The sequence below is a fragment of the Protopterus annectens genome, chromosome 1.part1 (assembly GCF_019279795.1).
Source record: "Protopterus annectens isolate FY-2018-M chromosome 1.part1, PAN1.0, whole genome shotgun sequence".
Classification (NCBI taxonomy): Eukaryota; Metazoa; Chordata; order Ceratodontiformes; family Protopteridae; genus Protopterus; species Protopterus annectens.
This window is the reverse complement of record NC_056726.1, coordinates 312747249-312774420: the sequence shown is the minus strand read 5'-3', so window position 1 is coordinate 312774420 and position 27172 is coordinate 312747249. Positions and strand designations below refer to the sequence as shown.

General features: G+C 44.6%; 1 protein-coding gene across 3 annotated transcripts in view; it reads right to left on the bottom strand.

Annotated features, from left to right (window-relative positions):
* Positions 1-27172, bottom strand: part of FECH (ferrochelatase) — a 336602-nt gene that overhangs the window by 58421 nt on the left and 251009 nt on the right. For all 3 annotated transcript variants that reach the window (XM_044074844.1, XM_044074827.1, XM_044074836.1), the window contains exon 8: positions 20226-20333. In XM_044074844.1, the coding sequence (XP_043930779.1) occupies positions 20226-20333 (108 nt within the window). The remainder of the gene's footprint in view (positions 1-20225; positions 20334-27172) is intronic.

The following is a 27172-nucleotide window of genomic DNA, read 5'->3' as shown; positions in this document are numbered from 1 at the left end:
GGAGAATAAGGAGTCTTCACTGGAGGTCTCATGTGAAAGGTGCCTTTAAGGAAGGCCTTGGATAACTGGTGTTACATAATATTTAGTCCATCAATACCTAGATGAAAATTAGATATAGCTGCTAACTGGACCCTAACGGTAGAAGCTGCCGCTCCTTCGTGAAAAATCTCAGTCAAGAATTCTAGTATGGATGACAATGGAGCTTGGTAAGGATCAAAGTTCTTGTTAGAAGCCCAAATGGAAAATCTCTTCCACTTACTACGATACAATTTTCTGGTGGAAGGTTTGTGGGAGGCCAGCAAAATTTGACTTGTGTCACATGAAAGATTATGAAGCCTGGCTATACGGGGAACTGGAGCAGCCAAGCATTTAGCTTCAATGACTGCAAGGAAGGATGGAGGTCCCCTGATGGGTCTGTGTTAGAAGGTCTGAAACTGGGTCCATGATCCATGGATCCTTCAAGAGATTATGGTAAAGAAATGGAAACCAAATCTGCCGAGGCCAGTGAGGGGCTATAAGAATGACAGTCCTTCCCAGCGGCTTTGCTTTCTGTAAAAATCTGGGTATCAGCAGAATTGGGGGAAATGCATAGAGGAGACCCCGGGGGCCAATCGTGTATGACTGCATCCCTCGGGGGTTCTCCCGGAGGGGGTATCAGGGCAAAGTAGCTTCTGCATTTGGTGTTGATGTGGCTGGCAAAAAGATCGCAGCAAGGCTGGCCCCATTTGTGGAAAACCTGTCCACAATCTCCTGTTTGAGTTTGAGGGACCACTCATGTGGCAACAAAATTGCTCTGCTCAGCTTGTCCACTATCACGTTGGATCTCCCCGGGATGTGCGTTGCCAACAGAATGCGCTGGGATGACATGACCCACTGCCAAACTCTGAGGGCCTCTCGGCAAAGGGGGTAAGACTTGGTCCTGCCCTGTTTGTTCAAATACCAGACCACTGACATGTTGTCTGTCTGTATGGCAATTGTCCCTAGAGGAAGAGAGTCCTGAAAGTACTGCAACGCCAGACGTACTGCTCTCATCTCCAGAACATTGATATGCAAATGCGACACTTGATCCGTCCATGTGCCTTGGGCAGTCTTTCCCTGAAAATGCCCCCCCCCCCTTATCAAGGAAGCATCCATGGTCACAGTGGCTACTGGAGGGGGGAGTACAAAGGGGCGTCCTACTGTGACATGTAGAGATGTCAACCACCACTGAAGATCCCTCTTGCAAGAGTATGTAATCAGAATCATATAGTTCATTGTCAATTCCTGGTAAGACTATTTAGTGAACAGGAGTCATTGAAGAATCTGCATATGCATCCTCACCAATGGAATGGCTAAAATTGCTGCCGCCATCAAACCTAGTACTTTTAAGACCTCTGCGGATGGAGCTCTGTTCTTTAGTCTCACTAAATCTACACCACCAAAATCCACACATAGTAACACAAAAACATTCATAGAGGCTCTCAATAATAATCTGTCTAAGCAACAGAGACCTCCAAAGCAGAAACGCAAGCAACCTCCATTCCCCAACATAACCCAAATGACACATAGCCCACAGACTCATTGTGCCACTCAACCACAGCCAATAAGGCAAAACAACGTACCAAACATACTAGTCATAGGTGACTCTATAGTCAGGCACACTGATGTCCCACTCAACAGGCTAAACAAGGAGAAGGTTACTGTCAGCTGCCTGTCGGATGCCAGGATCCGCCACGTAACCCACGCACTCAGGTCACTCCACAACAAGTACAAATATGACTCTGTCATTGTCCATGTTGGTGTGAATGACCTGAGACGTACATCCCCAGAATACATGAAAAGAGACATGGAAGAACTCTCCAATCTTGCTGCCCAGGCAGGTATGACCCTAGCCCTGAGTGGCATTCTGCCATCGCCCAGAATGATACCGCAGTACAAGGACAAAATGATTGACTTCAACAATTGGCTAAGCTTCTGGTGTCATTCTAAGGGGATCCAGTATCTGTCTGCTTGGGATGACATGGGTGACAGACCACGATGTTTTGCCACAGATGGCCTGCACCTGTTGCCCCTGGGATTCCGGATACTGGCTAAGGCTCTTGCTGCCCCTATAGTGCCTTTTTAAGGCAAGGTTCAAATGATAAATTTACCACCGTAACAGGAACAGGCAAACAAAAACTGAGGGTAATGCTACTAAATGCTAGAAGCCTAAATCTCAAAATGCACTCACTTGAGGCACTCCTTAAAATGGAGAACATCATTATCTATGCAGTGACTGAGACCTGGTTCAAGGCTCCAGAGAGCACCCCTGCACTACCAAGCTATAACTCATACCACACTTTCCGGCCATGTAACCTGGATCGAAACACCAAAGGCGGAGGTGTGTCCATATTCATTAAGGATATCCACACCTCCAGACTAGTTGCTCAGCATAATGCAGCCGAGGTTATCCAAGTGCAACTAACTCTGGGCAAAACTGCAATCCAAATTGTAGCTTGCTACAGATCCCAACTATGCCCCAGGATTCCCACTCCTCTTTTCTTGATGTACTGGAAAATATTAGGGTTCAACCAAACACCCTAATAATGGGAGACTTCAACTACCCCACCATTAACTGGGAAAACTACTCGTGTACCATCTCCTTAGCTCAACACTTTCTGGAATTCATAAACTCCAGTGCCCTGGATCAACTTATCCACACCCCCACCAGGGGCAACAATATCCTAGACCTAATCATTACCAACATGAGTGACCGGTGTTCCACACCTGAAGTCAACTCCTTGTTGGTCCGATTTGACCATAAGCTAATCACCCTTGATATCCACATCCCACCCCCCATTAAGGAAACCATGGTAAAACATTTCTCCAAAGCCAACTTCATGCTTCTTAAGACAGAAGTGGTGAACTTCATGACACCCATGCAGATGGACAATACAGTTACAACTGCTGAATCCTACACAAATGCACTCTATAAGCACTTACATGAGTGCATGGATCGTGCTATCCCAAACAGAACCAAGATCCTCCAAAAAAAGGAAGCCAATCTGGTGGTCCCCTGCCATAAACAAACTGTACAACAGAAGGAAGAAACTGTTGCAAAAGAGAATAAAATCCCATGAGTGGAGGAGCTCCCTCAGTAAGAAGCTGAGATCCCTTATAAGATCCTCCAAAGCTAGCTACGAAAACAAAATCACCACTAATTCTAAGGACAACCACAAAGCATTCTACAGCTATGTCAAAAATCTCGATGGCAACACCCAGATCTGCTCTGAGTTACAGCACAACAGCACGAAAATTACAGAACCAACTGATATTGCCAACATCCTGGCAGATAGGTACAGTGCTAACTTTACCCCCCCTCACCCCCTAAAGGGCCTATATCTACACAGGAAGAATGCAGAGTCCCTGTAATCACAACTACGCAGGTAAAAGCTGCACTCTCTAAAGCCAAAAACACAGCATCCATGGGACCGGACTACATCCCAGGCTGAGTTTTACACGAACTTCAGAATGAACTGGATCCCCATTTAAACACCATGTTCAATAATAGCCTCGCATCAGGCTTTGTGCTCACTGAATGGCGCACAGCAACAGTTATCCCACGCCACAAAGAGGGAGCCACCACTGATCCCGGGAACTATCGACCTATTAGCCTGACGAGCCTGGTCTGCAAGGCCATGGAACGTATCATCATGGAACTCATAAATAAAGACATTGGTAACCTACAAACACTGGATTCCACCCAGTTCGGGTTTGTGAAAGTCAGATCATGCCTCCTGAACCCGATAGACTTCTTTGAGGCAGTCACCAAAGCTGTACATGAGGGTAAAGTGGTTCACACAGCCTATCTTGACATCGCCAAGGCTTTTGACACCATCCCCCATTCTGGAATTATAACTAAACTCACTAAACTAGGGATAAATCCCTACATCACAAGATGGGTTTCCAACTGGCTCACTGACAGAACCCACACTGTAAAAGCTGCAGACTCCAAATCTGACCTCAAAGCAGTGACAAGTGGAGTACCACAAGGTTCCGTCCTGGGACCTCTCCTGTTTGGTATCTACTTCTCTGAAGTACAGGCTAACACAGAAGGCCTCTGGCTAATGAAGTTCACAGATGACTGCAAACTAGGAGCCATAGTCAAGTCCCCAAATGATGTGGACATCCTACAGAAGGGCCTCGCTGAGACAGATGCCTGGTGTCAGAGCCATGGCCTCAAGCTCAAAGCCAAAATGTGCAGCGTCATCCCCTTTGGTAAAAACTCTGTACCCATGAACTACCACATAGGCAGCAATCTACTTAACACCGAATGTGTGATAACAGACCTTGGGACTCAGGTGGACAGTAGTCTCTCCTTTGATAGTCACATCGCCACAGTAGTCAGGAAGTCCTTCTACGTGGCACACCTCATCATAAAAGGGTTCTCATCCAGGAAAAAAGAGGTCATTGTTCCCCTCTACTCGACATTCATTAGACCCATTATAGAGTACAACACCCCTTTTGGAATGTACCTCACAAGCCATCTGCAGCAGCTAGAAAGGCCACAGAAGTACCTCACAAAGAGGATTACTGGCCTCAAACAAATGCCCTATGCTGACCGCCTCAAAAAACTCCACCTTTACTCCGTAGCATATCACCTGCTCTGAGGTGATCTCTGCCTAACATATGAAGCTATGTCAAACCCAGAGCTGTTGGACATGCTACACCTAAAGAAATCCCAATCCCTCCGAGCTACACTCTCTAGGGACCTAAACCTTGTAACCACAATAAACAGGACATGCTGGAGGGATAGATTCTTGTCCCAGAGACTTCCCATACTCTGGAACAGGCTACCCATCTATGTCAAGCAAAGTTCTTCATTAGCACTCTTCAAGAAAAATCTTGATGAGTGGATGGGAAAATAGGAAATACACCCAGGGGATCACTTCTGTGTCTCTGCGCGACAGTGGCACAGGAAAATAACTTTCTTGGGTAGCGTAAGCCAGGGAACCTTGTTGGCTAGGCTTACGTAGGCCCTTGGGCAGATAGCCTAGTACCTACCTATGAACCTATGGTCAACAACACTTCAGGGATGTTGGCTTGGATACCTGTAAAATAAATGCCAAACAGGAGAGAATTCAGCACTTATCAATGTGGTTCATCTTTCACTACTTGGGATCTGTGGTCAGATGTCACCATGGTGGACTGGTCTTTTCCCATGCAGAGTGCATCCACTGGATACCAGGTAGAGAGAAGTATCCAGGAAACCAGCTGCAACCTCCGAGTGGCATCTATCATGCCCCAGTTTCCAGACAAAACATATAAAAATACACCTAGAAAGACAGAGTACTGAGAGACGATGATGACGGAGAGGAGGGTGGGGTGGATGCAAGAGTTGGCATCTACATTCCAGCAGTGATCGTAGTACTTAAACATCCACTGCTATAATAAGTTATTACAAAGTCATATTATGTTCATAATAGGGATTTCTGCTAGTCCATGACTTACAATAAACAGGAGGTGTACTAAAATAGTTCATGCCCTGATCCGAGACTAAGTTGTGGAGTGGCTAACATGCCCTGCAAGACCGCAGAACCAATGCTTGTTTTACACCAACAAAAACTATCTAGCTTGTACTGATAACCCAAAATACAGATCAAGATCCAGGTAACCGCTTCACGACGCATTCAGCGGTCACATTCCTAAAGGTCACACTGATCTTGATCTGCAGTGTCTTTCTATGGTAATGAAAGCAAAAGTTAATGCAATTTGTTAGTCATAGGAAACTGTCTAAACATTGGTCAACCCTGCCTCTCTAGTACAAAGACCACCAATAACTAATCAAATTTTTTAATCTTCTGAATTCTGGTTAAGTAATATGTGAACTGGCCATGTGCATCCAGTAAATGTAGTAGCCTTTTGCCCATAATCTGTAGACCTGGACAGAAAGACAACTGCGTGGCCTGGTTCAGGGTTAATTCAGAAAACCACTTGGACAAGGATGGGTTGGTCTTTAAAGACACCTGGACCTGATAAAACACAGTGTAGGGCTCTGTAGCCATAACAGCTTGCAGCTCAGACAGCAGCCTACAAGTTGAAGCAATGACCACCATAAACAGGACATTCCAAAACGAAAACTTTAATGTACAAGTCACTTGATGGGAAAGGTGAAAGGAAGGTCAAATGGGAGCAAGGAGAAAAGTACAGTTGTGTACCTACCATAAATGTAGATGTTCGAGTGTATTCACTGTTGCACTGCGGGTAGCCTGCCAGCAGGATAACCCAAGAGTAATGACTGCAACACTGAAACACTATGAACATCAGACTAGAATGGCTAAAGGTGAATCTTTAAAGAGGCATGAAGCAGCCCTATCGTAAACAAGACGTTTAAGCAACTTATGATATGCCTCAAGGATCTCACTAAGCAGAACATTTTCATTTGCCTAAATAGGGCTTTCCCAAAGCTGGCTTACATGCTTCTTGTGTGACAGATATGATATCTGCACAGAAACCTTCTCTGTTGGGGGTGGGGGTCAAGAATCTAGTCGCAAGGCTGTCAGTTTGAGTTCACTAAGCTTGGGACATGCTAGACTGCCAATGTGCTGGGTCAACAGAGTTAAGGTAATGAGTAGTAGTAAAAGGTACTACTTTCTTCGACTGCATAGTAGAAATAACAAAGGTCACCTGGAATAGAAGAGGGCCATCAGTATGAGGTTTGCCATTTCATCCCTTTTCATCAGGATTTTGAGGGGAAGATGATGGGAAAGAGAAGAATGGCACAGAGAATACATTCTCCAGCCGAGGTCAGCACTGTTTACGGCCCAAGCTTACCTGCATGTACATTTTAGTAAATATACTGCTCTAGCAATTCTGAAGATAGGCAAAGAGATCTACTGTTACCCCACTCCCCAGCACAATTTTAGGGAATGAAGGACCACAAAAGGTCCAGTCTCTATGTGAGATTGTGAAGAAGATCTTCTCAAAAGGCTAGCCATAGCATTCTGCTCTAATGCAATAAAAATGCCTGAAAGAGACTATTCTGTTGAAAAGCTATATTTCAAGCTACCAGAAACAGTCTGCATAACCCATAAGAGTCAGTGTCACCCTATTTATTTATTCACAAAATTACTGTAGTGTTTTAGCTGTGACTACTGATAGAGGACTGTATCAGCAATAGAACAGCTATCAACAACACCATCTGTCCTTGTGAGTCTACCTCTCATGGACTTTGAAGCATCCAATGTGTGCCCCCAAGCATAGTCTGATGCATGTGTCAGCAGTAACTGGCTGCTCTGCAGCCTTGAGAAAAGCAATCCTTGGTTCAAGCATATAGTCTGTTTTCTCCATCTGCATTCCCTTTGAAAGGCTGGGATAAATGAAAACAGTGTCTGCTGGATGCAGGTGCTGCAGCTACAAGTTAATGAGGTACCACAGGATCACTGTCATGAAAAACATCATGAGAGTGACCATGACTACAGAGCCTGTCGTGTACCCTAGGGCCCTTAACACCTTATTAGCCATTAGAGAGCTTCTTCAAAAAAAGTTGAGGAAAGAGAACTGGTGGAGGGTAACCCTTTTAATGAAAGAAATTTCTATACTCTGCAGTATCTAGCACTGCTTATAAAAAGGTCTTGACATTGACAGAGGAAGGGCTGGACTTCTGTTAACTGATGGAAATGGCCAATCTAAAAATATCCAGAGGCACTACAAAAAGTTCTGCATTTGATTTTCCTTTCAGTCCTAACAAATGGGTTATCCGGCTCCCGGTAGACCTCAGTCAGCCAGAATACCAAAGGTAAGTAAAAATGATGTCGGTTGCCATCAGTTGTAAGGGACGTCAGGGCACCGGATACAAAAGGAGGCAGCCAACGTCACTTCCTCAGTCTTTGCCATAACAGTCAGGAGCCCCCAGAAAATAAGGCTTAAACCAAAAACCAATTTGACAAATTAAGCCTGTATCTCAGGAAAAGAGAATAGGAGAGGACCACAAAAAGGGGGAAGGAAGGAAACCAGGACTACAACAGTGAATACACTCTAACATCTACATTTATGGTAAGTGCACACAACTGTACTATGTTCATCATGTTTCACTGTTGCAGTCCCAACAAATGGGTTGATAACCAAAGCCCAGAGAAAAAGGGGGGAGGAACCAACAGCATCAAGGGCTGGAGATAATGTCCTGCAACACTGCATTGGCAAACCCTGCCCTGGCTCTGGGAAACAGAGGCAACTTATAATGCTTTGTGAAAGGGTGAACAGAAGACCATGTGGCAGCCTCCAAAAGGACACCCCTTAGAAAGGCTGCAGAAGTGGAAGCAGCTCTAGTAGAGTGGGTCCTAACCCCTTGAGGCAGAGCTTTGCCATGAAAGGAATAACAAAAAGTAATGCAATGTGCAATCCATTTAGAAATGGTTTGCTTAGAAATAGCCTTGCCCTGGGCTCCAGGGGCAAAACTGACCAATAACTGTGCTGACTTCCGAAGGTCCTTAGTCCTGTCCAGGTAAAACCTGAGCTGTCTGTGCACATCAAGAGAATGTAGGATCCTTTCACCTCTATTGCGAGGATAAGGAAAGAAGGTAGGAAGGTGTATGGACTGATTAAGAGTCAGGCTGGAAACCACCTTAGGCATAAAGGAGGGATTAGTCCTCAGAGAGAGACCATCAGCATGGAAAACAAGAAAAGGCTCCACGGTCATCAAATCCTGCAGCTCCAAAACCCTCCTTGCTGAAGGTATAGCCAAGAGGAAGGCAATCTTCCAAGAGAGAAACTTTAAATCTGTAGAGGCAGCTGGCTCAAAAGGAGGAAGAGTGAGTTTCTCCAGAATAAAATTAAGATCACAGGCTGGGAGGTTTTAAATTGCAAGCACCTCTGAGAAACATTTTCATCAGGGGATGAGTGAAAATGGGCTGTTCAAGAGAACAATGAGCAGAGATGGCTGAAGCATGGGTCTTGATAGAGGAAAAAGAAAGGCCACCTTGAAGCAAATCAGCCAGGTATTCCAGGATCAGAGGAAGGGTAGGCTGAGAATCAGACTCCCCTCTAGCCTGCATCCAGTGAGAGAACCTTTCCCATTTGCCAGCATAGAATTTCCTAGTGCTAGGCCTCCTGGCCTCCCTCAGCACGTCAACCACCTGTTGGGAAAGGGAGGAAGAAAGGGAAGGAGTCATACAATGAGCCATGCTGCCAAATGGAGAGACTGAAGATGAGGATGTAGAATGTTTCCCCTTTCCTGAACCAAAAGATATGGCTTCAGAGGAAGATGCCAAGGAGGAAGATGGGAGAGACTGTGAAGCAGCAGATACCAATGCTGTCTGGGCCAGTCCGGAGCTATGAGAATAGTCCTTGGACGTTCGTCCTTGATATTCACTAATATTCTGGGAAGAAGAGGAAGAGGAGGGAAGGCGTACACTGGAAGCAACGTCCAAGGGAAGGACACAGCATCCACTTTCCAGGCTCTGCTGTGCTGCTGTCTGGTGCAAAAGAGAGGTAGCAGATGGTTGTCTGAGGAGGAGAAAATATCCACCTGAGGACTGCCCCAATGTTGAATGATGCTGTAAAAGACTGCTCTGTTCAGCTGCCACTTGTAAGGATCCAGGGTTTGCCTGCTCAACTGGTCTGCCAAAACATTGAGCCTTCCTGGAAGAAACTGAGCTAGGAGATGGAGGTCCAGGGATGCTGCCATAGACCAAAGATTCATGCTTTGCCTGCACAGGGGGTAAGAGTGAGTCCCTCCCTACTTGTTGATGTAACACATGACCATGGTGTTGTCCGTCCTGACAAGCAGGGTGCCTGGAGAAAGAAGATGCTTGAAAGCTAGTAAGGCCTGCTGAACTTCAATCAATTCCTTTAGATTTATGTGTAGGTAAATCTGCTGGGTGTTCCAACGTCCCTGTTTGCATCTGCCATCCAGGTGTGCTCCCCAGGCATAGTCTGATGTGTCTGTAGTCAGAACTTGAGTGGCAAGAGGTGTCCAAAAAGGCATGCCTTTGTTTTGAAGACAGTCTGTTGCCCACCATAGAAACTCCGCCTGCAGAGATGGAAGCGGAGGAATCATCATATCCAGGTCCTCTGTGTGTTGACACCAAATGTTCTTGAGGTACCATTGCAATTTCCTCATATGCAGTCTTGCATATGGAATCATGAGAATACAAGATGCCATGAATCCCAGAGCTTGCAGGTACTTCCTTGCAGGGAGCTGGGACAGACTTGCCAAGTCCTTGAAGTAAACTGAAAGAGTTGTCTGCTTCTCCTGGGTGAGATATATCATCTGGGTGGCTGTGTTCAGACTCGCTCCCAGGAATGTCATCTCCTTGGATGGTACCATTTTCGATTTTTCCACATTGAGAGTGTAACCCAGGGAAGAGAGAAGAGTCTTTACGATTTCCAGATCCTTTAATAGCTGTTCCGGAGAACTTGCTTGAATCAGACAGTTGTCCAAGTATGGGTAAATCTGAATTATCTTCTTCCTGCAAAAAGCAATGACTGGGGCCAGGCACTTTGTGAAGACTCTGGGAGCAGTAGATAAGCCAAAGGGCAGCGCAGAGAATTAGTAATGTTGCTTGCCCACTCTGAAACGAAGGTACTGCCTGCAACTTTCCCTGATAGGAATATGCAGATAAGTCTCTTTGAGATCCAAGGTTACCAGCCAGGAATCCTTTTCTAGCAGTGGCAGCAATTGATGCAGAGTGAGCATTTTGAACTTTGGAATTACTAGAAAAGAGTTCAGAATGGAAAGATCCAGGATAGGATGCCAGGTGCCTTTTTTTTTGGAACTAGGAAAATCCTGGAATAAAAACCCTGGCCTACCTGCTGAGCAGGAACTGATTATATTGCTCCCAGATAAGACAGAGACAAAATTTGTTTTTCTACTTCTGCCCTTTGGAGGAATGTCCAAGAATCCCTTGGGAGCTGGAAAGGTGTGGAAAGAAAACTTGTGCCCTAGGGACACCATTCTGAGCACCCATTTGTCATCTGTGATACTGGCCCAGATATCTACAACAAGGGCCAACCTTCCCCCTAAAGGACTCTTCCAGCAAGCAAGAACAGGCAGAAGTTGTAAAAAGTAATTGAGAGTGTTTCGACTGAGATGCAGGCTTGGAGCATCCCCCTTTAGAAGTGGGAGCCTGCCAATGCCTAGACCTTTGAGGGGCAGCCCTCTGCCCCCTAGAAGATTTGTAATGTCTAGTCCTGGAATGGTTCTAACCCATTTGCTGGTATCAGAAAAGGTCCAACTTTTGGAAGGGTAATTCCTGCTAAAGCGAGGGAGTTGAACTTGCAGAAAATCCTTAACAGTTTGCATGGACTTGGCCTCATCCTCCATCTTCTTCAGTACCTCCTCTGCTTTCCTGCCAAAAAGATTTATGCAAAGGTACATCCAAAAGCTTAGCCTTGACAGGTTCTGGAAGAGGCGATTCTCTGAGCCAAGTGTGCCTTCTAATAACAGATCCAGTAGCCGTAGCCCTGCTGGAGACCTCAAGGATGTCAAAACACAATGTAAAGAATGCTTATTGACCAGACTGGCAGAATTCAGTAAATCCTGCATGTCTTTGCTCTCCGCCAAAAGAGGTACACTTGCTATCCTAGACTTAAATAGCCTCCAAGGTGTGCTGCTTGTACTTCTGCATATGAAATAGACAATTGGTAGCCCTATAATAGCTAGGGTGGCAGAGGTATAAACCTTCTTGCCCCACCTATCTAGGTTCCTAGACTTCCTTGTCAGAAGGAACAGGATTCCTGGTAACAGTGGCCTTAACTCCTTTAGGGCCCTGAGAAATAACCTCTGGATCCGCCAACGGATTCCTGAAAAGATACAGATGAGAATCAGGGACCCTGTAGTATCTGTCAGGTTTCCTGGGAGCAGGAGGAACTGAATTTGGAGACAAAGAATTTTCCAGAAAGACATCAACAACTTCCAACACAGGAGGAAAAGCAAGAGGCTTATGCTGAGGTAAATCCAGAAACTCCCTAATCCGTTTCTTGGATTGGGGATAATCCTGACTTTGCCATTTAAAATGTTCTCTGAGGATATTTAAAGCATCTCCAAAAGAGAAATGAAGGGATGGACTCCTCTGCATCTGAAACCTCAAAAGGAGAAAAAGCCTGAGAAAATTCCTCTTCATCAGCAGAAATGCTGGAAGAATCAGAACCTGAGCAGGACAAAACCTCAGGAGAAACATCCCTACTCTTCTTAGAAGGAGAAGGCTAAGAACCCCTAATAAGAGTCAACAAATCATTAGCCAATTTAACCATTTGGGATTGAGGGGAACGAGAAGCAGCTGGAGCCTGCCTTTTCACAGGCTTACGAATGGAAGATTTACCTGCAAGCCTGAAGGACTCGGGAGGCTTGGCAACTGCTGAAGACGCAGCAGAGGTTGAAGGAAGAAGTTTGCTGTCAGAACTCAAAATGGAGGCCTCGGACACTTAGCTTAGCAGCTCTGGCTCCAGCAGAAGAGGTGACCGGCGACAGGATGGAAGGCAAAATGGAGGCCAAAGGCCTAAGGGACTCTGACTCCATCAAGGCCTGCGGTTGTACATCTGCGGACTGCAGGGACTGCAAAGGCATCTCACTGGCTACTGCCTGACTGACTACCAACTTAACCTCATCTGAGGCATTAGTTTTCAGAGGCCTGCCTGTCGCGGTCCTTATCCTTAGGTTTCTTCGGAACATCCGAAGCCTGGTGGATGCCATGCCAACGAACTTAGGCCAAACTCCAAAATGCCAAGCCAAAATCTTAGCCCGACAACGGACAGTACGCGGATTAAAGGAGGCACAGCGATCACAGTTGGGAATGTCGTGGTCAAGGCCTAGGGGAATCTGCTTTCCACAGGTAAGGCAATTATTAACTTTTTCTGACATTCGTTAAGGCAAGAAAAGAGGATCCCCAATGGGGTACTTAGCTGTAGTAGACTTCAACTCTTGCAGTCAGAAACCAACAAAGGTAAACTGCCGACTGGCATTCATGCATGAAAAACTTCTGCTTCGGGCTCTGTGGCAAGGAAGACTGAGGAAGTGACGTTGGCTGCCTCCTTTTGTATCAGACGCCCTGACGTCCTTTACAACCGATGTCATTTTTACTTACCTTTAGTATTCTGGCCGACTGAGGGCTACCGGGAGCCAGACAACCCATTTGTTGGGACTGCAACAGTGAAACACGATGAACATCTATTGATATCTATAGCATGGGGGAGGAAAGTAACCCACCCTGGAAATTTCTGAAACCCTAAAAGTTAGGCCAGAGAGGCATGCATCTGAATAATAACGAAATGATGATCTTTACAATGAATTTCTTCAATGTTACAACCAAATTAAATAGCAAATACAACTACAGCCCACAAATCATATCAAATGCTCTAAAAAACAAAAAAGGGGGAATGAAAAAGCAACCATATAAAACACAACACAAAATCCAAAAATGAGTTGTATATTTCAGCGACCTAAACCTCAATCTACCAGACTAATACAAGCTCGCGTCAGCCAAAAAACTCTTGTGCTAAGCTTTTACCCATAGTGCCCTTCTCCCTGTTATCTCAGATAGAGTTTGCCCATTATTAGTAAAGCAGAGGCTTTCTCTGAGCAAGTACCCTAAAGCGGGATTTGGACCTAAATAATACCCCAGGAGCCACTAGGAGGGGGACGGAGGGTGGGACGTAATGAATGAATGAAGATGAACAACACAGATGGAACATTATGGTAAGACATAACTTCTTTATCTGATGTTGTTAATCTTCATTCATTCACTCATTACTGATGGGACAGAGTCCCCAGCTACCTTGTGTCCCTTGGGTGGCCCTTATGGAAGAATATTCCTGAGCACCATTGAACCACAGGAAGCTCTTCCCCTGGAGACCAAATCCAATTTGTAATGAGTGATAAAGGTGTGAGTAGTAGCCCACGTTGCTGCTGCACAGATATCGTCCATAGAAGCCCTTGAATGGAAAGCCACAGAAGTTGCCATTGATCTGGTGGAGTGTGCTTTGATTTTCTCTGGTAAAGGGCTTTTTGACTGTTGGTAGATGAAGAGTATACAGTCTTCTTAGCCATTTAGATAAAGTCGCCTTAGAAACTGAATTTCCCATTTTAGGACCAGAGAATGATACAAATAGCTGGTCGGATTTGCGCATTGTTTTTGTCCTATCAAGATAAAATCTCAACTGTCTGTGTATGTCATGAATGCAGACAGTACTCTCCTTTATTCGAATAATTAGGGGAAAAAAACTAGCAGGTCAATAGTCTGGTTAATAGTGAAGTCAGAAAGACCTTTGGGAAGAAAGGAGGGGTTCGTCTGGAGTGATAGTTTGTCTTTGTGGAAAATCAAATAAGGGTGCTTTATGCATAATGCGTGAAGCTCAGAAATGTGTTTAGCTGATGTGATGGCTACCAGAAAAACAGATTTCCAGGATAAGAACTTGATGTCACAGATTGGAGGACTAATGTGAGACGCCATGGTTCTATTGGTTGATTGGAGGTCTAATGTGAGAGAGTCCGTTCAGAAAGGTTTTACATAGATGGTGTTGATTAAGGAGGAATCTTTTAAAACCATTATGGAAATTTGAAACGGCAGTTAGGTGAACTCGAATAGTGGATGCTGCAGCTCCCTCTTCGAAAAATTTTGATAAGTAATCTAGCACTGCAGTAACTGGAGCTGAATACAGGTCTAACTTTCTCTGTTTAGACCAAATTAAAAACCTTCTCCATTTGCTTACATATATTTTCCTGGTGGAAGGTTTGTGAGAGGCCAGAATAATGTTACATACTGGCGAGGAAAGGTTGTTCTGCCTGGCTATCACTGGAAGTGGAGAAACCAAGCTGTCAGCTTGAGGTTGGTTATGTTGGGGTGGCTCAACCCTTGGGGGTGAGAAATCAGATCTGGGTTTGGATCCAGAATCCACTGGCGGCATAGTAAGTGAGGCCAGAGAAAGGGGAACCATACCTGTCGAGGCCAATAAGGTGCACTGAGGATCACTTTGCTTTTCAACCGAAGGGCTTTCTTCAAGAATTTGGAGGATCAGGGGAAGGCTTTCTTCAAGAATTGGGAGGATCAGGGGAAGGGAAGGGTAAGCGTACAGAAGTCCCATGGGGAGTCATGGATTAGAGCGTCCCTCTGGGACTCCCCCTCCGGGGAAACTAGGGCAAAATTGCTGCTGCATTTGTGGTTTGATGGGGAGGCAAAAAGGTCGCAGCAAGGCTGGCCCCAACGGCTGAGGATCTTTGCCGCTATGCTCAAATTGAGGGACCACTCATGAGGCAGAAGGGTACATCTGTTCAGCTTGTCTGCAATCACATTGGAAATCCTGGAAATAAGCATTGCGATCAGAAAGTGGTTAGAAGCTATTGCCCATTGCCAAATTCTCATGGCCTCTCGACACAACAGGTGGGACTTGGTTCATCCTTGATTGTTGATATACCAGACTACTGCCATGTTGTCTGACTGGATGGCAATTGTTCCAGAAGGAAGAACAGATTGAAATGCCTGCAACGCTAAAAGCACTGCCCTCAGTTCTAGGACATTTACATGCAGATTGGCCTCTATAGTTGACCATGTGCCTTGGACAGTCATTCCCTGAAAATGCCCCCCACCCCATCATGGAAGCGTCCGTGGTCACAGTGGCTTTGGGCTGACAAGGGTAGAAAGGGCAACTCCAAAGTTCTGTTTCTGGCCTCATCCACCAAATTAGGTCCACTTTGCATCAATTTGTTATTCGAATCTGAAAGGACAAAGGATGGTGATTTGGATACCACTGAGATAACAGGAGCCACTGGAGGAGTCTCATGTGAAGTCTTCCAAGAGGTACTATTGTTATTGATGCTGCCATTGAACCTAGCAGTTGAAGGACTTCTCAAGCTGAAACCATGTTTTGACAGAGTATCACTTGGCGCTGGAGCCTTAGTCTTTGTAATTTGTTTTCTGGGAGAGAGACTAGACAGGACTGGGTATTGAGCACCACCCCTATGAATTCTAAGCTTTGGGTGGAAGTCAGTTTGCATTTCTCCCAATTTATAGAGATTCCCAGAAACTTTGCCAATAAGAGAGTGTAGTTTAGGGCTGTTACCAGTAGATGCATGGTGGGGCTGGTAACGAGCCAAACATCTAAATATGGAAACACCTGGAATCCTTGCAGTCTCAAGTGGGCTGTTACTGCTGCCATTCATTTGATGAACACTCTGGGGCCTGTAGAGAGTCCGAATGGCAGAGCATGGAATTCGTAATGACTGGCTCCCAGCTGGAAGCGTAGAAGCCTTCTGGAGTATTTGTCCATTTTGATGTGGTAATATGCATCTCGAAGGTCCATTGAGCACATCCAATTGCCCTTTCCAAAAAAGGAAGAATGGACTGAACCATGACCATGCGGAATCTTGTTTGGGCAACAAACTTGTTCAAAGTGCTGAGATCCAAGATTGGTCTCCAGTCCCATCTTTTTTGGCACCAAAAAGAATCTTGAGTAGAATCCAGATCCGATCTGGTGGGACTGTTCGAATGACTTTTTTGACACAGCTTTTTTATCTGTAGAGCTGCTTCTTCCCTCTGACTTGGTGGAACATCAATGATTCGTCTTTGTGGCTTTGGGAAGGAATTGAGTGGAATATGATAACCTCTGGTTATCATCTTCTGCACCCAAGAGTCGACGGTTATTGATTGCCAGGCAGTGTGGCACAGAGAGAAACGTCCCTCGAGTGCTTCCAGAGGAAAGCAATTGGGCCTCTCTTCAGGAGTGCTGGTAGGGTTGTCCAGAGAAAGAGTCTCTTGGTCCCTGGTTATGTGGGCCCCCTCTGCCTCTGTAGAGGCATCTTCCAGAAGAGTTGTCCCCTCTGCCTCTGGGGGTGAACTCACCACGTGCATCATGAAAAGGATCCTGAGACTTTTTGTGCCACAACGTTCCACTCCTCTGGTTCCTGGTGTAAGAACGCTGGGTGGTGGAAAATCATACACCTACAGCAGACAGGGTCTTGCCATCCTTCTCACACCTGGCTAGAGTGTCCTTTACTTTTGGGCCAAACAGGGACGACACTTCCACTGGAGCATTAAAGAAGAAAGACTCAAAGGGATCCGCAAAATCAAAAAGGTGCATCCAGGAGTGATGTCTCATAACTACGCCTGCACCCGCAGCTCTTGCCACCCCTTCAGTTGCATGGGATATTAACACCTCATGGACGAGTTGGATATCAATTCCAGGGTTGCTAGCTGCAAGGCAACTTTGTCATGTACCTTATCAGACATCTGTCCTGATTAAGTTCCGGGGAGTTTGGAAATCAAGTCTCTCTGGAGCCTAGCAAAATGTGCCAGGTAATTCAAAGACCGTATGCCAAAAGTCAATGAAGCAAAAGCTCTCTTCCCTAACCAGTCTACCATCAGAGACTCCCTGTTAGGCAGATGAACAGTCTGTCTATCTTCAGCAAACTCTTTCTTTGTGGCCACCACCACCATCATCACATTTACTGGAAAAACTTTAAACCAACGTGGGCTTCCTTTGTGGGGGGGGGGGGGCAGAATCTTATCTGGCCTCCATTGGACTGGCTTAACAGAGTCAGGATTCTTCCAGGCGCACTGCACCACAAGCTGAACTTGCTTGTCTGCAGGCGGGGTCACCCAAGAGGTAGATGGTCAAGCACAAAAAGCCTGCAGGAACACAGATTCCTCGGAAGGATTTTTGGGCTTCCAGTTTCAATATTTCAAGGATGTCTCCAAAAGAGACAGCTTCAGGGGGAGACTGTGGGGACCCTTCCCATTTATCGTAATCCATGTTCTCTGTAAGAGATTCCTCAGGGGAGTCCACATGCTTCCTCTTGCATGACTCCTTTTGTCGTACCTCTTCAGTAGGGGCTTCTGAAGAGGACTCGGAAGAAGGGGCACTCTGCGGTAGGGTCTCCTGAGGCTCTTGTGCTCGATGTGCCAAAACAGTGTCTCTTGACAGCTGCAGCTCAGAAGGAGGACACATCTGAAAGTCCGACACCGAAGGTTTACCTACAGAGGCAAGGGCCCTCTCTATCACTTAGAATGCAGGCCCATCCAAAGAGGGATGGGAGCCCAGAACCAAGAAGTACAACCCTGGAACCAGGGTCACACTCTGTTCCATCGAGCCCGCTCCCAAGGACGGAGCCTCAAGAGGAATTAGTACCAACAGGACTCCTGGCACTGAGGATGGCACTGCAGGAAGCCTTGGAACCATACCTGGCACCGTGGAGCCTGCAGCCCAATCCTGGACCTGAGGAAGATCTGGATCTGAGCGTGCCAAAGGGACTGCTCCAGGGCCACAATGAGATCCACTAGTAGCACAGATGTGGGGCCCGAAAAAGGCATTGGTGTCGAAGGCTTTGAAACCTGCAAGGAGGTTGAAGGAGGAGAATAGGATGGAGTCTGTGGAGGTATATTCCCAAGTCCAAAAAGGAATGGGGTCTTTGAAGGTGTAGCAATCCCCCTGGTTCTCAGCAGCTGATCCACAAGTCACACCACATCTAGTTCTAAAAGGCTCCTGCTGGATCTGGTGTATATCCTCGAGGGGGACTCTGGACATTCTAAAAAAGGGCTATATACCTGCCCTAGGAAAGTATCCACTGATGGGGAGTATCGGGTCCATGCTGTATTGTCTAATAGAACTACTGTCTCAAGTTTGGAGACTTGTGATGGAGGAGTGTCCACAACAGTGACAGGCACTGCAGATAAGCTCAATGCCGTGGTAGGTGTGGAAGTCAAGCTTTTCAATTTAAGCAGGTTTGGTGCTGTAGACACTGTTGATACTGAGGCAGGCGCCGATGACACTATGTTTGCTGATGGTACCGAGGTCGGTGCAGTAGGGACTGGTTTCGGGCCTGAAGCCAATGAAGACAATTTTGGTACTTTTGGTCTCGATTGTTTCTCTCTATCACCAGAAGGTGAAGAAGGAACCAAATGCGGTCTCTTTTTTTCTTTCTGGGGGGGGGGGGTGAGCCCTCCGACAGAGAGAGAGAGCCTCTGAAAAGGGTGTCTTATGGAGGCCCTTCAGGATTAATTTACTTCTTTCCATAATAGTACGGACGCTAAACCCTTGGCAGATAGAGCAAGGTGGCTGTACAAACAGATGAGAAACTTCCAAAGAATAAACACAATCAGGAGTCATTGTTAGGCATTTTAAGCCTACATTTCAAACACTGCTTGAAGCCTGAAGTCCCCTTCTTCTCAGACATGTTGACAAACAGACAGACTGTCACAAGAAAAAGATAACAGAGGACAGTAAAAAAGGAGGTTATTTCTTTTTTTTTTTTTTTTAGAGAAAGAAAAAGGAAATACCAACAATGGTATTTTGAGGACTACCACAGCGGGTAGGGAAAAAGACCCATACCACCAATGGTACTGAGATTACCCAAAGGTAATATGAAGAGAAAGGTCCAGCAGAAAGAAAAAAAGAGAGGGTAAAATCTAGCGATAGATTATAAGAAATATAAAAGGGGGAAAACTACTGGAGATTTTTATAAAGAAGCATTACAAAATATGAATTAAATCAAAATCTCCCAAAAAACAACCACTGGAACCTTGGCAAAATGTCCAATAAATAAATACGAACACACCCAAACCAAAACAAGTATCCAGGAAGGCCACACGATAAAAAGTTATTCAAAAATCAGATTTTATTAGACCAAAAGAAGAAACGTAAGCGCTTTCACAGCAGTAAAACCCGCTTCATCATATGTACATTCAAAAATGCATTATTCCTTATTAAATACCTAAAAAAATGTAATTAAACAATTAATCAAACAATTAATTCATTCTTCTTTTGGTCTAATAAAATCGGATTTTTGAATAACTTTTTATCCTGTGGCCTTCCTGGATACTTGCTTTGGTTTGGGTGTGTTCGTGTTTAAGTATTACAAAATACCAAAAATAAGACTTATCTGAGAGATGGCTTGAACTCAGCTTTATGGCTACGCAGCAAATGAGATTTGAGGTAACAGGGAGAAGGGCACTATGGGTAAAAGCTTCGCTTGAGAGTTTTTTGGCTGGCGCGAGCTTGCTATAAGGCCGACTCGCTTCCGAGGATGGAACAGACGACCCATCAGTGATGAATGAATGAAGATTAACAACATCAGATCAAATGTTTATATCAGTAACTAAATGGCAGTGTGCATAAAGGTTTTGCATGTGTAAGTCCAGGCAAATACATCAAATTATATACTAACATGGCAGTAAACTTACTGCATTATACTCCCTAGGAAAAAATATGACTTGGATCAAAAACCTTAAGAGTGAATGATTTCAAAAACACAGTGGTTTTAACCTTTGCTTTTACTTCACCTTGGACTGCCAAACCAGCCTGTAAGGGTTGCAGAATTGCAGCTTTTCCATGACTTTATGTACAGTTGCTCCAACTTCCTGAGGATAAGGATCTCCTCGATTGACCACCTAGAAAAAAATGAATATATTTATCTGAGCTACCTGCCCACATTAGCAACCCATATAACAATAAGCAACTCCCAAATCATAATCTAGGCATTGAAATGCTCAACTACTAGACGGTCTATTTCTTAATTGTAACTGACACAAATTGTTCCAGTTTTATCACGTTTATTTAGAATGCAAACAGAAATATATTAAAAAAAAGACAAGCAAAAAACAGTTTACCAGGCTAGGACTGATGGGCATCATCACAGATTTTTTATAAGGGGCATAATATATGGATGAATCCTACAGGACCCAAAACAGACAATGCTGAAAAAAAGCCACACTGCTCTATTATCACAATTAATAAGCTCAAAAGCTTAATGATTTCCTGTAGCAAGAACTGCCTTACATATTTATATTTACTCAAAGACTACACCAATACTACAACAGCAAGGTTTTAGTCTCTTAATACACTTTCCATTTGTGCCTGAACCTGTATAATACTTGGAAGAAAATGGTCTGCATCTCATTCATAAACGGACATTCTTTGTGGTTCACTAGTGAAACTGCTTAGCTACACCATTTAATCTGTGAGCAAGACACCTTCACTTACAGAAGGAAAGTCAAAAAGCACAGGATGCAAAATAAGGTCTGTAGTGCTGAAAGCTCATCTACACTCTGAAATCACTATAAATACATTCCAGTTCAGGGGCCACACAACTGCTGGAAAAGTGCAATACATAGCTTTTCTAGGAAATATTACTTTTTCTCCAAGGTTGTGCCCCCCCCCCCCCCCCCGTCCCCAGACTTAGAACACATAAGCAGGCATGGGTATAGAAAGGCAAAGTCCTCCTCTCAAATGTGAAGGATCCAGAGGGGGGGGATCCACTTCCAACAAAAAATCACAGTAAATGTCTAATATTAGAAATCTATAAGCAGTAATTAGTATTTACTGAAGAAGCCCAAATACACTGTTTTAGCATTTCAAGCTTTGTCTTTTTGATTTCATTGTACTAATTTCAATGTTTTGTAATATTGCTTTGGTGATTCATCCATGCACCACAAAGTGGTACTAGCTCTGCTCCTAACTCCAACATCCAGGAGCTAATCCTGGCCTCTGGTCACCATCTGAGTTGAGTTTTGCACACTGTCCCCGTCTGCATAGGTTTTCTCCAAGGACATTGCTGCCTTTCAGCTGATCAAGGACACAGTTGACAGAATGGAGATACTGAGTGGAGAAAAGATGGCAAAGTACATTGAAATGTGCCAGCAATTCATATTATTTCTGTCTAAGATGCTGCCATACACTGTTAGCAATTTAGTTAAGTATTTGAGAGTATTTAAAATATCCTTATTATTTTCACTCCTTGCTTGTTATTGTGCTGTACATTTACCTGCGCTTTCTAAGCTATGACTTTGAGGGGTACGGTGCTGTCTGCTAATCGACTGTACGGTCTCTGAGTGGATATAATTAAAGTAGCAGGGGTGTGGAGGTGCAGGTGATTAGCCTTCCTTCAAAAACACTGGTTGTGTTTTGTTTTTGAATATGTGTGACTATGATTCTATTGAATGTGCTGCACATTCAGCATGAATGGTACTAATGTACTGGTTGAGTTTGATTGCTTAAGCTGTGATCACTGCTGAATTAGATGAATCAATCTATATTTATATAGATATATATATATGGATTTATGTCAAAATAAATTATCATAACGTCGAGTTGCAAAATGGAGAAATGGAAACAATGAAAGTCTGGATTGTCGTAAATTTTCCCCTGGTAAGTAAACAACTGGCCAACAAAACCTAAAAATACAAACTGAAGCAAATAAAATCCACCCAAGTGGGGGGCTTCCCCTCCCACAGCCCCCTAACTAAACATACCAACTCAGAGATTGCACTACAATGGAGAAAAGGGCAAAATTCACCATACTGGCCAACTGACTCCTTTTGTGGTGAAAACTTACGACAATCTAGATGTTTGTGAATGTAAACTTTCGTCATTTTTGTTTCACCGTTTTGCAACTCAACATTATGGTAATTCATTATTCTGACAGAGCCACACACACACACACATTATACAGACATATATATATATATATATATATATATATATATATATATATATATATATATATACATATACATACACATACACACACACACACACACATATATATATTATATATATATATATATATATATATATATATATATATATATATATATATATAGATATATATATATATATAAATATATATATATATATAGATATATAGATATATATATATATATATGTATATATATATATATATATCTATATATAGGTCTACTTCGGAAGACTCCAAAAGACTGAAAATTCAAAATGCTGAATGATGGAATTTGTCCCTTCTCCACTGCAGTCTTGGAGTTGACATATATAGTTAGTAGGGGGTGTGGTAGACGCAGCCCCCCCATGAGGGGTGCAGGGGTGCTTTCCCCCTGCATTTAAAATGTATTCAGCATTTGGAATTTTCAGTCTTTTGGTTTGTCAGTCTTCTGAAATAGAACCACACACACACACACACATATATTATACATATATACATGCGGGGTCACTATGAAATCTTGAAATACTGAAATCCCGAATTTCAGTATTTCAAAATTACATAGCCGAAACCTTCAAATCCCGAAAGTCCATAATCGTGAAACTCAAAATCCCGAACCTACATTACACAAACAGCACACACATAAACATACACACAACTTCCCCCACAAGCACACAGACATACCTATACCACATATAAGTGGGGGGGGGGGGCAAGCCCCCCTGCACCCCCCATGTGGGAGGCTTCACCTCCCCCCCACACCCCCCTACTTATATATACTAACTCCAAGATCACACAATCAGACACACAAAGGTAACTCACACCCACACATTTCACAGTCCCTTGCACACACTGACATACACTACAGCCCCTACCCAACACACTTACACATACATACATACCCGAACTAACACTTAACCATTCACACACTGCAACACCAGAAGCGCTAATTCAAAGTCTCCGTACTTTGGGATTTTGAATTTCGCGCTTCTGGTGTTTCGGGATTTCATGGCTTTGGTGTTATAATTTCGAAATACTGAAATTCGGGATTTCAGTACTTTGAAATTATGAACAGAACCCATACATGCATACACATACACACACATACACTAATAAAAAATGGATGTGTGCACACACGCACACACAATATAAGAAGGTCAATTCCTGGCTCTTTTCAACCCCCTGCTATAAAGCCCGTTTTTGCGCGAAGTTGCTCATAGAGCAGCATCGGGCAGCGCCAGTTAATGAAGTTTAAAGTATTTCTGGCTCCGTAAAGTCTGCTCTTCAATTTTTCCCTTAGAACTGCTCTACTTGCAATCTAAACAGCCTATTTCTCTATCTGAAAAGCTCAGCACTTGCTCCTAAAGCATTTTTCATACAGGTAAAGCACTCAAACAAAAGAAAGTACTTCATTCACCTAAATTCCCTTGAGTACCCATTTCCCTATAGGTCCTTTCTGACTCAGTTACACAGCAATCTTTTTCACTATTCTAGCATGTCGAAGGGTCAGTTGCTGGCGTCCTCTCCTGTTCAGCTGGTGAATCTGGGAATCTTGAGGCAATGTTACAATTGCCTCATGTACACAGACAACCCTCTCCTCCTCCCAACAAATACAAATATATGCGAGAGATGCAACTGTATAGCCAAACTGGAGGTTGAGCTCTCTCAACTCAGTATTGGCAAGAACAGTCAGGAGGAGAAGGTAACCACACACACCACAAACCCAGTCTCACATAGAACTATCACAACTGCAAACCAAACACATAAACACACAAAAACATACTCGGAGGCACCGATTAAAAATCTACCAAAACAACAGAGGCCTCCAAAGCAGACACCCAAGCGACTGCCACCTCAAGACATAGCACATGCAACACATAGTTCACAAAGTCAGTGTGCTAAACAGTCACAGCCCTTAAGGCCAAACAACATGCCAGACACACTTGTAATAGGTGACTCCATAGTCAGACACACTGACGTCCCGCTCACCAGACTGAACAAGGAAAAGGTCACAGTAAGCTGCCTGTCGGGCGCTAGAATCCGCCACATAACACAAGCACTCAGGTCACTCCACGGCAAGTACAAATATGACTCAGTCATTGTCCATGCCGGTGTGAACAACCTGAGACGTACCTCCCTGGACTACATGAAGAGAGACATAGAGGAGCTCTCGGATTATGTAGCCCAGGCCGGTATGACCCTGACCCTGAGCAGCATCTTACCCTCACCATGCATGATGCCACAGTACAAAGACAAAATGATCAGTTTTAACAATTGGCTTAATTACTGGTGTCATTCTAAGGGGATCCAATGTCTGTCTGCTTGGGATGACATGCTTGACAAGTCACGCTGCTTCGCAAGGGATGGCTTGCACCTGTCACCCCTGGGCTTCCGGATATTGGCCAAGGCTCTTGCCACCCCCATAGTGCCTTTTTTAGGCAAGGCTCAAATGACAAACCTACCTCCCTAGAAAACACAAGTGGAAAAACTAAGGGTAATGCTGCTCAATGCCAGAAGTCTAAACCTCAAGATGCACGCTCTCGAAGCCCTCCTCAGTATGGAGAACATCGATGTCTGTGCAGTCACTGAAACCTGGTTCAAGGCTCCTGAGAGCACCCCAGCACTATCAGGTTTTACCTCATATCATGCATTCCGGCCCCAAAACTTGGACCGAACCACAAAAGGAGGGGGAGTATCCATATTCATCAAAGATACCCACACCTCCAGGTTAGTGGCAACGCACGAAGCATCGGAGACCATCCAGGTGCAACGAACCATAGGCAAAACCGCCCTACAGTTTGTAGCATGCTACAGACCACCCTCTCAAACTCAGGAACCCCACACAGCCTTCCTGAAGACACTGGAGAGTATGAATGTCTCTCCAAATACCATCATATTGGGAGACTTCAACTACCCAAACATAGACTGGGAACATTACTCAAGCCCCAACACCCTAGCCCAAAGGTTCCTAGAATTCATAAACTCAAATGCGATGGAACAACTAGTCACCATTCCCACAAGAGGAGATAATATACTTGACCTGATCATCACAAACATGGGGACAAAATGCTCCACACCGGAAGTATATCCCTCATTGGTGAGATCAGACCATAAATTAATCTCACTGGAAATCCACATCCCGCCCCCACCCCCTGCACAAAAGACCACAGTGAAGAACTTCTCAAAAGCCAACTTCACACTTCTTAAGACTGAAGTGGTATCCTTCAAGGCCCCTGGGCCAGTGGAAACCACAACCCACACTGCTGAATCCTTTACAAATGCCTTCTACGGGCACCTTCAAGAATGCATGGATCATGCAATCCCAAATAAAACCAAGACCCATTCCCCAAAGGCAGGCACCGGTCTGGTGGACCCCAGCCATAAACAAACTTTACAACAGGAGGAGGAAGCTACTACATGACAGAGCAAAATCCCTAAAAGGGAAGGCATCTCTGATCAGTACTAGCAAAAAACTACGATCACTCATAAAATCATCCAAGGCCAACTTTGAGAGAAAAATCGCAAAAGACACAAAAGACAATCACAAGGCCTTCTTTAGTTATGTTAGAAACCTGGGTGGAAACTCCCAGATATGATCAGAGTTAGTCCAAAATGACACAAAATACACTGAACCCACAGACATTGCCAACATTCTGGCAGACAGGTTCAGTGCAAATTCCCCAAAAGGAGAAATATCTATCCCAGCAGAGTGTAGCCTCCCTAACATCTCAGATGCCCAGGTGAGAGCTGCCCTCTCTAAAGCTAAAAACACAGCATCAATGGGACCGGATGGTGTCCTGGGCTGTGTGCTACATGAACTCCAAGAGGAACTAAACCCACACATAAGGCTGCTGTTTAATCTTAGCCTTACTACAGGATACGTACCCAAAGAGTGGCGTACGGCAACAGTGGTCCCACTCCACAAAGGTGGTGCTTCTACGGACCCTGGAAATTACCGCCCCATAAGCTTGATGAGCCTGGTCTGCAAAGCTATGGAGAGGATCATTATGGAACTCATAAACAAAGACATTGGGGACCTACAGACATTAGATCCTACCCAATTTGGCTTTGTCAAGGGCAGATCTTGCCTTTTGAACTTGGTCGACTTTTTTGAAACAGTCACTAAGGCCATTGATGAGGGTAAGGCAGTTCACACAGCCTACCTTGACCTTGCAAAGCCTTGACACAATACCCCACTCGGGCATCATAGACAAACTCACCAGCTTAAATGTAAACCCATATGTCACAAGATGGGTTGCAAACTGGCTCAAGGACAGAACCCACAGGGTCAGAGTTGCTGGAGCCATGTCAGACTTTAAGCCGGTCACAAGCGGTGTCCCACAGGGCTCAGTCCTGGGACCCCTCTTGTTCGGCATTTATTTTTCCGAGGTGCAGGCAAACATAGGAGGATTGTGGCTGACAAAGTTCGCAGATGACTGCAAAATGGGCACCATAACTGATACTCCAGCGGACACAAGCATCCTTCAGAGAGGCCTCATAGAAACGGATAATTGGTGCCAGAGCCATGGCCTTAAGCTGAATGCCAAAAAATGTATAGTCATACCCTTTGGGAAAAACAAGGTACCCACAAATTACCACATAGGTGGTAATCCATTGGCACGGAAGAGGTAATCAGGGACCTAGGGACCCAAGTTGACAGTAACCTCTCATTTGACACTCACATTGCCAAAGTGGTTAGGAAGACCTTCTATATTGCCCACCTTATCATGAAGGGATTCACATCTAGATCAAGAGAGGTCATTGTGCCCCTGTACT